The sequence below is a fragment of the Callorhinchus milii genome, unplaced genomic scaffold, assembly GCF_018977255.1.
Source record: "Callorhinchus milii isolate IMCB2004 unplaced genomic scaffold, IMCB_Cmil_1.0 Scaffold9, whole genome shotgun sequence".
NCBI classification, from domain to species: domain Eukaryota; kingdom Metazoa; phylum Chordata; class Chondrichthyes; order Chimaeriformes; family Callorhinchidae; genus Callorhinchus; species Callorhinchus milii.
The window spans coordinates 9,181,286-9,196,104 of NW_024704750.1; the positions used below are offsets into that span (position 1 = coordinate 9,181,286).

A 14,819-nucleotide genomic window follows, 5' to 3' on the forward strand; every position below is an offset into this window, starting at 1 on the left:
CTTGTGGTTGCCTTGCAGTGGGATAGGCAGAAGCTCAGCTGTAGATAGCTTGCCCCCTGGGGCATAGTTAGTGTGTGCCTCAGGCAGACCTGAAAAGAATAAGTTGCATTCACCCTCCAATTTATTTGATGCTGGAGCATGCCTAGCAGTGAAATGTTACTATGTGAATTAACCCTTGTGTAATATCTAGCTGGTCTTTATAAGTTTTGATTGAGTAAACGGGTGACTCACTGATAGAATAATGATAGTCATTAACCCAAATTAAACCATAAATTGGATTGTGTTCTATTGGCAGTGGGATTAATGATGCAGAAAAATGGTGATGTTTGATTAAATCTCTGTTATCTGAAACAGATTTTTGATTCGCATTGATTTACAGCTCTTCTGGCACCGGGGAGGTTTTATTTTCTATAATCCTTCTATTGATCACTTCATTACAGCTATAATAAGTCTTCTCAGAGACTGGACTCAACATCATAAAGGGCTTACAATGTGGTACGAAAAGAGTGATTTGGTATTGGGGAGGTTAGATTTATTTTTTAGTCAGTTAGGTGCAAGAATTCCACATACATATGGCACCTAGGTATAGGCATTGCCCTGTGTCTGGATTGGGATGCTTACTCTTTTCCTGGAAGGACATGCTCTACTTACCTAATTCTAGAGAGTGTTAGACACACATTGGCGAGAGTCATAGCTTGGGGACCCCAGAGCATGCACTGCCATTCATAGCAAGGTTCCTTCTGCTTATTTAGCTAGGACAACCATACCACTGTGGCTTGAGAGGGTAGAAAATAGAAAAGGTTGAGCTATTTCCACGTTGCATTCATTGTTCATAAAAAATGGTGCCACATTACACATCTGTAATCTTTAGTTGATACAAATTGTACTCAATTTATATAATTGTGCGCAAGGAGATAATTCTTTTAACCTGTTTGATTCAATTTAAATTGGATGCTTTTATTATTAACGGATGTACAAAAAGAAATGTTGATAATATATCTCAAAGTTGACCTGCAGATATTTTTAAATGTACTGCAGTTTTCCTTATTTAATATGTTTGCAACCAAATATTACGTATTTGCAAAAATATATTCCTAAAATACAAGTATGGAAAAATAGCTCCTTCTTCTTCAGCTTTCAATTTGGCCAAACGGCTATTTCGAACTGTTCATTTGTCAAATGAAACCTGCTTTTGGTAACAGTTTGCAGCTCTTCAGCATTTCTTGGCTGGGAAACTGTGTTTCTTGACACAGCATAATTATTTTAATCTCTTTTGAATAAAAATGTCTGATTTTGGAAATTGAGCTTTTTTCACGTAAGGTGTTTGATTTCAATTGAGTTATCATTGAGAGACACAGGCCAACAGTGTAATTATTTAAGGAGACTTTTCCTACAATTATTCTCCTTCACCCTCATCCTCCCTCCCTCCCAATAGGGAACACCTGATGCCCGCTTTCCCTTGCCCCACTTGGCCTTAGTGCAGCCTCGCCTTTTCACTTTGCTGGTGAACAATCATTGGTTCACCAATGATTTGTGTCCAAATGTTGAACCATGTATCAGTAAACCGAATTGCTGAAACCACTCCTTAGAAAAACATTCAAAATTAATTTGCAAAGCAAATTGTTTAATTTTGAGATAATACAACAAAAACAAAAAAGTGGCTTTCACGTCCTCCCGACATGAAAGGCGCTCTATAAATGGAATCTTGTTGTTGTTGTTTTATTATCATACGTATGAAATACCTCCCAAAAAACTGTCATGAACCAGCAGTTGCTTACTGAGGGCCTTTAGAGTCGAGTTTACATTGGAGACAGACTTTGTCTAACGGAGGTGGGGGTCGGATATGCGGTGAGAGAAATTAACTCCATCAATGAAGCAACAAAGGAAACACTAATTATTTGATTTTGATAATCTCTGGATCAACCACAAGTCTTAGAATGTGGCAGTGTGGTTTCCTCAAATCCAGTGTGAAATTCACTAAAATGTACTCATGCAACAGGAGGGCTGGTCTGACAAGATACAATGTTTAGAATACATAGGAATGGAGACTAGTTATTTGGGGGCATTTTCTATTGGAACAGAAGGGATGTGATTAAGGTATTCAAGATTCTGAAAGGGCATGAGAAGGTAAATAGTGAAAAAACGTTATTACAAGAGGGCATAGTCTCAGTATTGTTAACAGAAGAAACAGGGAGAGGATAGATGGAAGTTCATTACTCAGTGGATTCTTAGGATCTCGCTATTGAGGCTGAATGAATCGAATCATTCAAAAGGCAATTGAATGAACACATCAGAAGTAAAATATTAAGGGATATGGGGAAAGAGCTTAAAAAATGTTTTTTTTAAAAAAGGGGCAACTTAAAAACAGCCGTGGCTCAGTGACTGAATAGCCTCTGCCTACGCTGACAATTTTAATGTTTCAAATTCATACCCTGAGTGAAAATATGAGGAGAGCAATCTAATCTGTATGGATTAATGTAATAAATCTCTTGAAGATCTAAAAAAAAATTTCATTGGACAGTTTTAATGGATCATTCTCACTGTGTATAACCTGCAAACACGATCGAATTTACTAATTTCATTCCTCTCAAATGAACTAGACAGACAGCACAGTCACAAAACAAGGAAGAGAACATCTTGCTCTGTATTTACAAACAAAGGTTCAGCTTTTACAGGTAAAATTTAACACATATTTAAGAGAAAAGTGCAGCTATTTGCATAAGAGTAGAAATGGAAAAATTTTGAGTTTATCCATCTGGTTCACACCTGTTGTCACAATCCATTTTCAAGAGGTCATCGCCCTACCCCCCATTCCTTCCAGAGGATTGTATTCATCTTCGTTAGAATCCAAGGCACATGCTTGAAATGATCGACAAAATACAATATTGTGCAGATTATGATGTTGTCTGGCTTTTACTGTCGCCTCTTTTAATCTGATTTTTTTTTAAAAAACTATCTTTGAGTGTCATTCAGATTGAACTCTGAAGTAGCACTTCAAACTTTGTTTTTTTTAAATAATATTTTAGAGAATTTTGCACCTTTGTCTCCAATCAGGAGGCAGCCAGCTGCCTTACTAAATGGTTTACGCAATTCAAGATTTCTTCTTGCACTGCTGAGCCACTTGCATGGTATAATGAGTATTATTGAAGTTTACAGATCCAAGATGAATTGTAGAAAATTGTACCCTTATATTAAATAAATTTGAGGCCATTAAGGTTCAAACCACTGAAGCATCATTTTATAATCTGGTTGTAAATTTTGGATCTATATTTGTTCCTTGGCCAACAAAAGATAATACTTGAACAAAACAAAGATAATACTTGTGCAGCTGATCAGATTGATCTATTTTGTAAGAAACAAAATCACTTGCATTGTCTGCCCTTGCAGGTTTCTCTTTGCATTTGAATTTTCTTCATAGGCATTGTGTATTTGCATTTCCTTTGGAATTTTTTTTCTAAGCGCTAAAAGGCATTTTTTCCTTATATAGTTAACTACCGCCATTTCCAGATACTATTACTGCTTATCCCCTTCACATAGGAATAAGCCTTGGGCACTTCTATATTGTACAGGTATATACAGTAATATTGTGTTGAAAATTTTACTTTTTGCATTTAACCATAACTTACTCACTGTTTTCAGTGTTATTGAATTGGAGTTTACTTATACACTGTATGACACTTTGTACAGTCAGTGTCACTCACCCGATGCCCCACCGGGTAAAACTACTGCTTAGAGTGAAACTAAATCAATCAGACCCAGAAAATCCTATGGAGGCCTTCAGTTCCTAGATGATTTAATGTAGTTCCCCCCCACCATCCTCCTCTGGTGTAAGGGAGCTATGAGTGTGTGCATGTGTGTGTATGGGGGAGAGGGGGCAAGCTATGTGGGTGTGTGTGTGTGTGTGTTTGTGGTGGCTGTTATGTGCTCCACAATTCAATAGCCTCCTGACACTTACTCTCTAGGTTCCCTCATGGATATAGATCATACTGATAATGCACTAGAAAGGTTGTATGACCCAATAAGAGTCGGATCCATAGAGAAAGAAAAAACACCAATAAATGACCATATATACTGTAATTCTCCTATCATAATCAGCAGACTATCAAGTTACCTTTTTTTTAAAAAAAAGCTATCTTTAAATATTGTTCTCTGGAAAATGTACAAATTTGTCTTTTTTTTCAACCCAGCTGCTGCCCTTCCTTTAATTTGCTTTGCGCAATCTTTACTTGCAGAATATTAAGGGGATTACAGTACAGTTAATGTAACCTGGGTTGATACTGATTTTAACTAGTTTTGATCTGTCTTCATTGTAATTCTAGGCCACGAAGGAGGTGATAGAAAGGGAAGCTCCTGGGATGGCGCTGGCTATGCTGATGGGTTCATTGAATGTCACTCCTCTGGGGATGTTGTCTCGGTAAGCAATCATTTATTCCCGAGATACCGATCTCTATAGTTTGTGGAAGGGTGAGCAGATATTAACAATAGTTGCACATTATACGGTATTGTTGAATTAGTCGGAGAACGCACCAGACTTACATTATCCATAATAACAACTTTGCGAGGATTTAACTCTCCAGAAAAGACACTACAAAAGATTGGGAGGAGAGGGGAAGATAGAGGTCTTTTTATTGAAGGATAGCTGCTGTGGACCAAGTTCAAGGTAAATGTGGATCCTCTGCCACCCCCCCCCCCGCCCCAAAGCTTCCTATCTCTGAGCAAGGAATCTCTACCCATTACACTGCTGCCTATTGTTCTCTTCTTGTGCTTGACGATATTAAAAACCTGTTTCATTCTGAGCAATTGAGAGTTGCCTTGGGACATCCTGTCAAAGTGAAAGGCACTATATGAATGCAATTTGCTGTTGTTGCCTTGATGTTGACCGATATAAGATGCATGCTGCTGAATTTGATGCTGATTTCAAGTTTGTAGGTGTCTGTGAGGAAGGGTTTGTCAATTTTAACTCACCCCTCTCCTCCTCAAGTTTTTGATTCCATTTTGTATTTACTGATGTACCATTCCACATGTGCTGGATGTCCCACTGTGTCTCTTCCAAGTGACCCCTTGTTCATGTGTCAGCCTGAACAGTGAATGCCATTAGTTAATTGCCTGTGGGGAACATTGCATACAAGCCCAATCTTGTCCTTGCTCCAGCAGGGATTGCTGGATATTGATGAGGCCTGGGAATCCTGATCGATTATCCTACCACTAGCTCCGAGTCCAGTCTTCCGCTGCGATCAGCCAATTCAGGGACCAGAGATTGAATATAAACCTGGAAATTTTATGGCACGTATGGCTCAGCTTCTCATTCGATAAACGTACCAAGGGCATTGAGGGCATTTTCAAATGTTACTATTTAATTTTTGCAAAAGTTGCAATTTAATTGGAAGTCCTGCTTGGGAAATGTCCAAGTTTTACACTCAACCTTACTAATTTTGGAACCATGAAGGCTAAGTGCTGACTGATCAGAATGAATTTTGATTTTCTTGAGACCTCTATTTCCTGAGTTATGACCTGTTAATCCCCATTTAGCCGGATTCTGAGGCAAAATTCTCTCCCCGTTCGAAATCATTGAGGGAGAATCTCGCCCGAGGTCCCAGATGTGACTTTGATCTTCCTCAATTTTGACATCTGTCAAAACTTAAAAACGCTCCACATCCTGATGTATTTTCAAGCAAATTATTCTATTTTATAACTGAAAAGTCATTCACTTAGTTTTGTGTCTTGAACTTTTCTTAAAAGAAGCTAATGTAATTTAATTGTCTGCCTAAAACACAGATAGGTGATACCTCTTTTTTGCCCATAGGTGTTGGTATGACTCTGTCTTTAATTACTGATTAGATGTGATCTAATGGCACCTCTTTGAAAATGGTGGTTATCTCTCTGCACTATCCTTATTTTCTCTGAGAAGTCTTTGCTCAAATATCAATGCTGTACTTGGCATGACCATAGAAGCAATGAAAAGAAATGAAACAGAACTAGCCGATAATTCAGTTTTCCTCATTGGTCAGAAGCTGAAATTCTTTGGAAAAACAACCTCACTTTTCAATTGCTGGCCAAAATCTTAAGAGTATATTCTACTTCAGAAGTGGAAATATATCCACTTCCCCTTTTCAGGGCTCTCCCCACCACACGTTCGCTTTCAACTGGTGACTCAAGACAGTCTGGACTGTGAGAAACTTTATTTTAAGGCAAAACTATTGTACATAATGTCTTTTTATTTCTATTGCCAGACCTGTGTGTGGAATAAGGGGCAAAACTCTGATTATTAACCTGCCTGGTAGCAAGAAAGGTTCACAGGTACGTACAAGGCTTGATCTAAGTGCGAGCCCCTTCTTATAAGTTACAAATTAACCTCCACCAGAGGGTTAATTTCTTCCGCTAGGATTCCACTTCTTTCTTACCCCCTCACCCAAAACAAATCGCTGAGAAACCACTGAGGTAAAATTTACTGTGCAGTGCCATCTTACGCTAGGATCTGCACGTGCAATTTGTTTCTTTCTCATATGCCTGAATTGCAGATGAGACGGAGATCTTTTCACCTTATCAGACGAGAATAATTTATGGACCAAGAGTAGTTTCAGTGCAATGGTCCGTTCATAACAGTGATGTTCATGTTGATTAAGTATAGAATCAGTTTACATTTCTTGCAGTGAGTAATTTTATGAGGAGTTACAAGTACGGTAGAGTTGTCCTTCAAGTTATTAATCCTCAAAATGCCCTTGCCTGTTGTGTGGATGTAATTTCACATACATGACGGTTTACAGAAGACAATCGTATCCCCTTATTTTGAAACGGTTTATTTTAAGTTGATCGATTATAAACCATAAATCCTTTAACCAAATTCCTATTTCTGAAAGTCACGGTTTTCTTAAACTGGATTATATTCTTTTACCCTTAAAATTATGTGCAGGAATGCTTCCAGTTTATACTACCAGCCCTACCTCATGCTATCGACTTGTTGAGGGATGCAATTGTGAAAGTAAAAGAGGTTCATGATGAACTGGAGGACCTTCCCTCACCTCCTCCGCCACTATCTCCTCCCCCTACCACCAGCCCCCACAAACAGACCGAAGACAAAGGCGTTCAGTGTGAGGAAGAAGAGGAAGAGAAGAAGGATAGTGGAGTGGCTTCAACTGAAGAGAGTTCATCCTCACACATTACAGCAGCAGCCATAGCAGCCAAGGTAACATGCTGTCTACTAAATAGTGGAATCATTACATGTACAACCAACCTACCTATTTCATTGTTACCCATCAAAATCATTTTTGCTTGTTTTTCTCCAGTTACCTGTGTTTTCCTGTCATAGTCCTGATAGTTGTGTTGTACATCAGCGCTTCCAACCTGTACACAGTCCCGCTCCCGTCATGGCTAAAGGTGGTAAACCTATCCCTGGGTTCATTGGTCATCACTCTCATACTGCCATCAGTGCAGGAGAGACGGTAAGAGACAGCGAACATATACTAGCACTGCAGTGCGCTACCATGAGGAAATGAACCACTTGCACTGATTTGTTGTTTGTTATATTGGGCCATCTAGCTGCAACTTTCCAAACTGTTCGATTCAATTTTCACCAAAACGTGTATCTTCATAATCATGTTATCATTTGTTACATTTGATATTGTTCTCATTGCCCACGCCTGACTCGCTCATACGTTTTTATTTTGTTCTTTTAATGAGTATCAGACATGAGGGGGGAAAGAAAAACCTTTGTACTCCACTTTTCCACAATATGACTAAAACGTCCTCTGATTTCCTCTGCTGCTAAATGTTACAACCTTGACAGCGTGTGCCCCAATTAGTGCATGTTGTCAGTGTCATTACACTTGATGGCATGAGGGGCTTCTCACTTGACATATCGGTGATGTTAAAATAAATTGAAACAGACTGTGGGAATATCAAAGTGAATAACAAGAGCCTATTCAGGAAACTGAGGGGCAACCAGCAAACTAGTGCACAACCCTCAAATATTAGAGACAAAAAAAGCAAATCTTTGATGTAAAATATGAAACTCGCTGGAAAATCAATAATAGAAAATAATTGTTAGAAATGTAAATCGGAAACTCGAGGTTTGGTCTCTGCACCTTCCACAGAATCGGATGTATAGCTCCAGTTTCCCTTTAAATGGCCTTCAGAGATTTCAATCCAATGCATCTAAGGGAATATTTACTACCTTTCCACAGCATTTCATCATTTAGAAGTTTCTGTAGTTTGGGTTCAAATTTAGCAACTGTCTCTTAAACAGATGTACCTTCATAAGAATAGGAGTACAGAAATCACTGCAGAGAAGGAGGCCATTTGGCTTAGTAAGCTAATGTTAGTGGCAGTTCTTCCACTGAAGCTAACTAGACTGAGTCTAATTTTTCACTCCCCTCTCATGGGAGACTTTTATCCAATTCTCGTGACAAGTGATTCTGGCCTCAGTCTCAATAGCCACGTGTGGTAAAAAATTGCACGGTTTAATGATCCTCTCTGCATGAAAGTTTCTTCTAAATTTCCCCTTAACTCTTCCAGTAACGACCTTGATATTTTTATCCCCCCCTCCCCTTACTATTGGGTCAATTTTTTCATCTTAGTTCATTAACCTTAAAACATGTAAAAATAAAACAATTATTTTTAATAAAATAAGTATTTTTTGTAAACTTATTGCTGCTGGCCTTTAAATCTATCCCATCTGAACCACCTGAAGATATCAGCCCCACCTTGCAGCAGTTTTCCTTTAATATCTGTAACATTACTTCATCAATCCTACTCACAGATGTTTTGAAGTCTTTCAATCGAACCTCCTTAGTGTACCTATAAATAATGGGCACAAAGGCTTATTTGGGGATTTTAACATTGCATGGTTATTTTTGCCTTTGAATTCATAAGCAACATACTGAATCATTAGCTCCAAGTACAAAAGAGAGGGGTGGATATTGGGAACTAAAAGATTGCACCAATGATCGCTTCTGCCATATTAGTGCAAGTGATCAATTTCCAGAAATGTGATGATATAACTAAAGTGTGCAGGTGCAATTGATCATGCTTTCTTAAAATGAAACTTATGATTTGGGGTTTTAAACTGGATTGTCCAAACGTTTTGTAATAGTGTAGCAGTAGAACAACAGAAGTGTTGTGCCTATTATTGAGCATGAGGAATAGTCTTGTGTAATGTTGTTAATTATTAATAGTTATTATCATGATAGATTTTCTTGTTTAAAAAAGACCTAAAATATCAGCAATGGTCTATAAAATATCAGTTAAATCAGATGAATTGTTTTTAACTGCAAACTAAATGGTTTTATTGTTTTCAACATAGCATTTATTTTCCATTTTCAGAAGTTTAGAATTGGCTAGCTGGAGTTTTATCTATTGAGAAACTCGTTTGGAGGAGATGTGGGGGGAGGGGGAGGGGCCGGGGGAGTAGACAGCGGCAAACCTTCCTTTTGCAGTTAGATTCTGTACAGTGGCCCAGGATCATTTTATGACAATTCTAAATTTATCCATTTATAACTTAGAGCACGTAACGAGAAGCGTTGAATTAAGATGTGAATTGAACTTTTCACGTACGAAGGTGGATTAGATGACGAATGAAAGTTTTGAAATATATTATCTACATTTGGTATGCTTTCAGATCCCAGAATCCATTATTTCTCGTGGTGTCCAAGTGCTTCCACGAGATAACGCGTCGCTCAGCACAACTCCTTCTGAATCTCCACGAGCTCAAGCTACATCGCGTTTGTCGACTGCTTCATGCCCAACACCAAAAGTGAGTAACTTCCAGGAGCACCTTGCAGAGACCTTGCTTCTAATCATATAATCAAGTTTGTGAATCAAGTAATGGAGGGTTACCTAAATCAGGGAACGTGTGAATAATAATAAATAGCAATGAATCATTAACAGCAACTGTTAAATCCCACTTCTTAGATTACAGATAAGCCTTCTAAGATAAGGTGCTTTCCTAACTAGATTTTGTTTGGGGAAAAATGCGTTCCATTTGAGTTGGCTTGGCACCTTTCTGTTTTGCCGTGTCAGTTGCCAATGAGCTGTATTGATGGAAAACAGTGACCACTTTTTATTGCTTTTATTGTTCATGCCGGAAATTCATTTAACTTCAATTTTAAAATTACAGTTGAGTAGAATGCTGTTAGAACATTTACCCTCAGATTGCACAGTATCACGTTTGAAACCACCGTAATACTCTAGAGGTTTTTGTTGTTGATCGGGTGTTTTGAATCTATCCCTGGCGCAATCCCCAGGTAATGGTTTATTCTGCTGGTTTGGCTTCTAACTCGATAAAATTAATGTAAGAAGAAAATAAAAATTCTGCTGTCTGAAGTAGAGCTGGATAAGTCTGCGCCCAGAACCAACATAGTGTAATGCAGGTGCCAATGGAATTCAGATCTACAAATTATACCATTTTGAATGGGGCTTAGAAAATGTATGCAATACCATGCCACACTCAAACGGTTTTGGTTTAAAATGTATTGTGAGTGACTTTCATGTATGTATCTTTTTATGCATGTATTGTTTGAGCACTGACCTTGCTTGGTTTAAATTCCTTCAGAACCTGGAGGAAAGCTGAAATTGTGGATTTGTACTCTGTCTGCATCCTCACCACATTGTCAGTTTTGTTGAGAAACAGTCTTGCTTATCTCTTGAGAAGCATTCTGATGTCTGAAGAACCTTTCCAGAAAATCAAGTGTGTTTTTTTTTTGCATGTTGCTGGCGTCCAGTTGATCACCGTACATCTGTCCTAACCATTGTAGAAAATGTCTCTTCTTGTTGTGCAGCACTATTTTCCCCGCCTTTGGCTACCCCACACAATTGCTGAAAAGGGATTGATTGTGACTTTTCTTAATACTCAGCATGTTGCTTTCAAATGCTTTTGCTACTGTTAATGAGGGAAATACAAATTAGTCAAAAATCAAATATGTCTTCTCCGTCAGAACTGCATTGGGCGTCTTGATCAATATAGTCACGGACTATCTTGGATATAGCTGTAGTCCTTCTGTAGGATAATCTTTCAGACAAGTTATGTTTTTAGTTGCTAGTTTACTCTTGAGAAAGGTTTGCTGTACATTTTTTGTGCAATATTTCTCCAAATTCTCCAGGAATCATTTTGAGGCTATGGCTATGGACCTTCAAAGGTAACGAAAATAACAATCATCACACACAACCAACTTTGCTTTGAAAATATGCATTAATCAAAAGTTGAAAAATTGTGGAGTTGGTGGGGTATGCAGACTTTTCGAGCAGGTGATAACCCAAATTAACATTGAGAAGTTGTATGGCATTGCACCTTTAATGAACTAACACATGAGAGTCTTCTTTGAAGACTGATATCACTGGGTGTCTGGGGAAAGACATGGACACGGATAAGTATCCGCCAAAAGGAAATGAAACAAAGGTCATTTGAGGAGCTGGGTTTCAATGGAGGAGGTTATTGAATGAAAATGCCTCAGGGTGCCATGCTGGGACCTGTTCTTGGTAGACATAAATGACCTATATTTGCATACTCAGTGTCAAGTAGTTACCGTTACATTTACAATGATGCCTGTTTGAGAGTGGGCGATTTGTAGAATTAAAGGAGATCTCCAAAAATAGCAAACAGGATATTGGGTTATGTTGCCAAGTCAGTTGAGTTTAAATCCTCAACTGATTTAGCAACATAACCCAGTATGCTATTTGCTATTTTGGGGATCTCCTCTTAATTTATTCTCAAATTGCACAATGTTCTGGTAAGGTCACAACTGGAGTATTGTATACAATTCTAGCCACTGCAACATAAAGAGGCTGCTCAGGCCCCAAGGGCAGAAGAGAGCAAGAGAATGATCTGCAGTGTTAAAGGGATGAGTTAGGAGGAGAACCAGATAAGATAGGGGTTTTCTATACCTTGAAAGGGCATCTCAGTAGAGGCGTTGAGAGATTTATGTGGTTGTAAATGGAACAGAGAAAGTGTTGAGTTGTTGAGGCCAGGGCACTGTAATCATTTAAGAAATAGCAAGGTGCTGTAATGGGAAGACTGTTATTGCTATTGTGGAAGGATAAGATCAAGTTACTAAAGGGCTTTCTTCATCCAAACCTCTCTTGTGATAAACCGTTCTGATATAAATGTCACTGTGAAAACATCTCTTCAGCTGTTGATGGTATCAAGGCTAGTGAGAAGGTGCAACTGTTGAACTGGCTTTGCGTTGGTGTTGGTAATCGCACTGTGTGATGCAGTTTCTGTTTACGTGAGAATAATTCTAGCACATAACAGCAATGAGAGAGTGCAAAGCCAAGTTGTATAACTCTATTCATGCATCACCAAAGTGAGGAAAGCAGCATTCTTCATCATCCAGTAAATGGCTCTAAAATTTGACGATTTTCCATACCTCTTCTCTCGAAATGCAAGTTATTGCAGAATTTTTTCTGCTAGAATCATCTACTTTTCTCCATTTTGTCATTGGTCGCTAAATAGTTATCCACTTTAATATGCACTTTCCTTCAACCAAATTATTAACAGAAAAAAACATACTATTGTTTAGTTATGAACAGATTCCCAGGTTTGCAATTTTAGATCTGAAAAGAACACAGAACATGCAGAGAACCTCAAGCAAAACTGCCCTGCATTCTCTTACTTAATTGGCTTTGTTCACGTAGTTTATTTTGTTATTGATGCAAGAGAAGTTTTGAGAGATAAGACAGAAACGGACATCACCACGTGTAATTTTTGTTTAATATGCAAATACAGGCCATTAAACTAATAATTCCACATATGTTTGGGAAGCATCCAAGATTTCCCACTCGGTGAAATCCTGATCTGAACCTTTCTATCTTTGGGCGTCATTCAGAGGAAACCAAGGCATGTCCCCACTGGTGAACACAGAAATCTGAGCGAACATCTCAGTGACTGGCCTTGTGCATTTCTATGCACTGAGTTGTTGGAGAATGGCAGAGGGAGGAGAATTAGCAGATGTAGGACTCTTCCCACTCAGCCAGATTTGGTGCATGTGAGTGGGAGCCCATGAAGCAAAAAAAAAGTTCCTTGTTTTTTTTTATCCGAACAGTGCCTTGCTTTCCTCTCTGCATAGTCACAGTTCTATACATAGGCTTCTTTAAAAGTGTGCCAAGAATTAGGTTTTTTTAAAAAAGAAGAAAAATTCAGCAGTAATGAAACCTATTCTTGTGTTCTATTGAGTAGAAGTCTTCAGGAAAGAGTTTGCGCATGCTGTTTTCAGACAGTATTCCGGAAATGACTGATAACATAGAGACTAAAACTCCCAAGTATATAGGATCTTATAGTACATAAACTACTGCCAGAATACTTGGTCATGGTATCAAGGCTACACACGGATATATTATTAGGGACTGAGTATTCTATATGTAGTATTAGCATTAGCATTTTGATAACACCAGAAGATAATCTATGAAATTGTCCAAATGTCACCAATTTACATCAATTTGCCCTTTGTCTAGTGTGGAGAGCAGCTTTGCCATTTGATTGATGTGTATAATTTAATATTTATTCAAGGGAAAGTGGGGGCAAAGGACACAAGGGAGAGCTTTATTGAAATTATGGTTTCAAAAGGTACATTAGGAAAATAGTCCTTATTGAAATAGAATTGTAAAATAATAAAAATTATTCTTGTCCTGAATATTATTTGAAGCAAAACTTTCCTGGTGCCCAGAGTTGAATTTCTAAGGCAGATGGGTGTAAAACGACGCTTATAGAACTGTATGAAAAATGGCTCCATCAGTGTATATTTTGAAGAAACCTCGGTAAATATTTTTTTAGGAACAACTTAAAATCTGCAGTTTGACAAAAAACCATGTTCAATTTAAAGCACTTCTTAAAATAAAATTGGGATGCAATTGATGTGGAAACCACCAGATTTCCCAAGTGGGTTTAGCTCTCCCTTGTGGCATTACTGCATCTTTGCGCTGGTTTCATTCTTGTAAACTCCTTTACCCTTTCGAGCACATGAAAATCTGCCGTAGGCTTGCTTTTCTTTTTAAATTCACCTGAAACCCCTGCAGTAGGTGAAGCATATTGGAAGCAGATCTCACAGAGATGAGGGAAGTGGGCGGGGAAACTCAGCTCCCAATCAGAGGGAGAACATTCTCAGAAAATTACCTGTTACCTAATTTGTAGTCCAAACTCATGGCAAGTGCCAAACCAAAAAAGCAGAAGTAACACTTTAAAGTGTGCACAGAGCATAACGTTCCACAAAACTAACACCACCAACTATTAAAAGTAAGCTGTTTAGTTGCACTGTGGTAAATAATTAACATGTTTCTACATTAATGAAACAATTTTCGAATTTTTCAGTGAATTCCTAAATACAACCAATTTCTTCAATGTTTGAAAACGATGTGCATTGCGCTTCAAATGTGTCATTAATATCAGTGGTGGATCTAAAAATTGATTTCCCCACCATTGTGACTGTGAAAAGTTTATCTTCATCCCGAAGAGTAGTGTAGCAACATCCTAGCCTGATGATGCTTTTTCCATAAGAATGTTTCACTGTTGCTAGATGCAACATATCACCAGTTACCACTGCTGCTATCATTCCCCTTTGCCATCAAATTACACAACATTACATTGAATTCTAGTCAGACCTTGTCACACCAGTGCTAAATGTGAGTCTCCCATAAAAACCGAAATAACAAACCATTCAGCCCAACTAGCCCATGCCAGTGTTTAATAATAATAATAATAATCCTTGCATTTGATATAGCGCTTTTCACGTCGGGAGGACGTCCCAAAGTGCTTCACAGTAAAGTGAATTGACTGTATATTTGTGGGTCAACGCGGCAGCCAATTGCGCACAGCAATGTCCTACAAACAGTCGTAG

The 14,819-nt window shown here is 38.3% G+C and overlaps 1 protein-coding gene across 8 annotated transcripts in view; it reads left to right on the plus strand.

Annotated features, from left to right (window-relative positions):
• The window catches only part of LOC103175216 (gephyrin), a 159,715-nt gene that overhangs the window by 80,682 nt on the left and 64,214 nt on the right, over positions 1-14,819 (plus strand). For 4 of the 8 annotated variants that reach the window (XM_042337907.1, XM_042337908.1, XM_042337909.1 and 1 more), the window contains exons 5-9: positions 4,320-4,414; positions 6,231-6,297; positions 6,911-7,183; positions 7,284-7,439; positions 9,614-9,748. In XM_042337907.1, coding sequence (XP_042193841.1) covers positions 4,320-4,414; positions 6,231-6,297; positions 6,911-7,183; positions 7,284-7,439; positions 9,614-9,748 — 726 coding nt within the window. The remainder of the gene's footprint in view (positions 1-4,319; positions 4,415-6,230; positions 6,298-6,910; positions 7,184-7,283; positions 7,440-9,613; positions 9,749-14,819) is intronic. The other 4 variants (XM_042337910.1, XM_042337914.1, XM_042337912.1 and 1 more) reach the window with 1 other exon arrangement.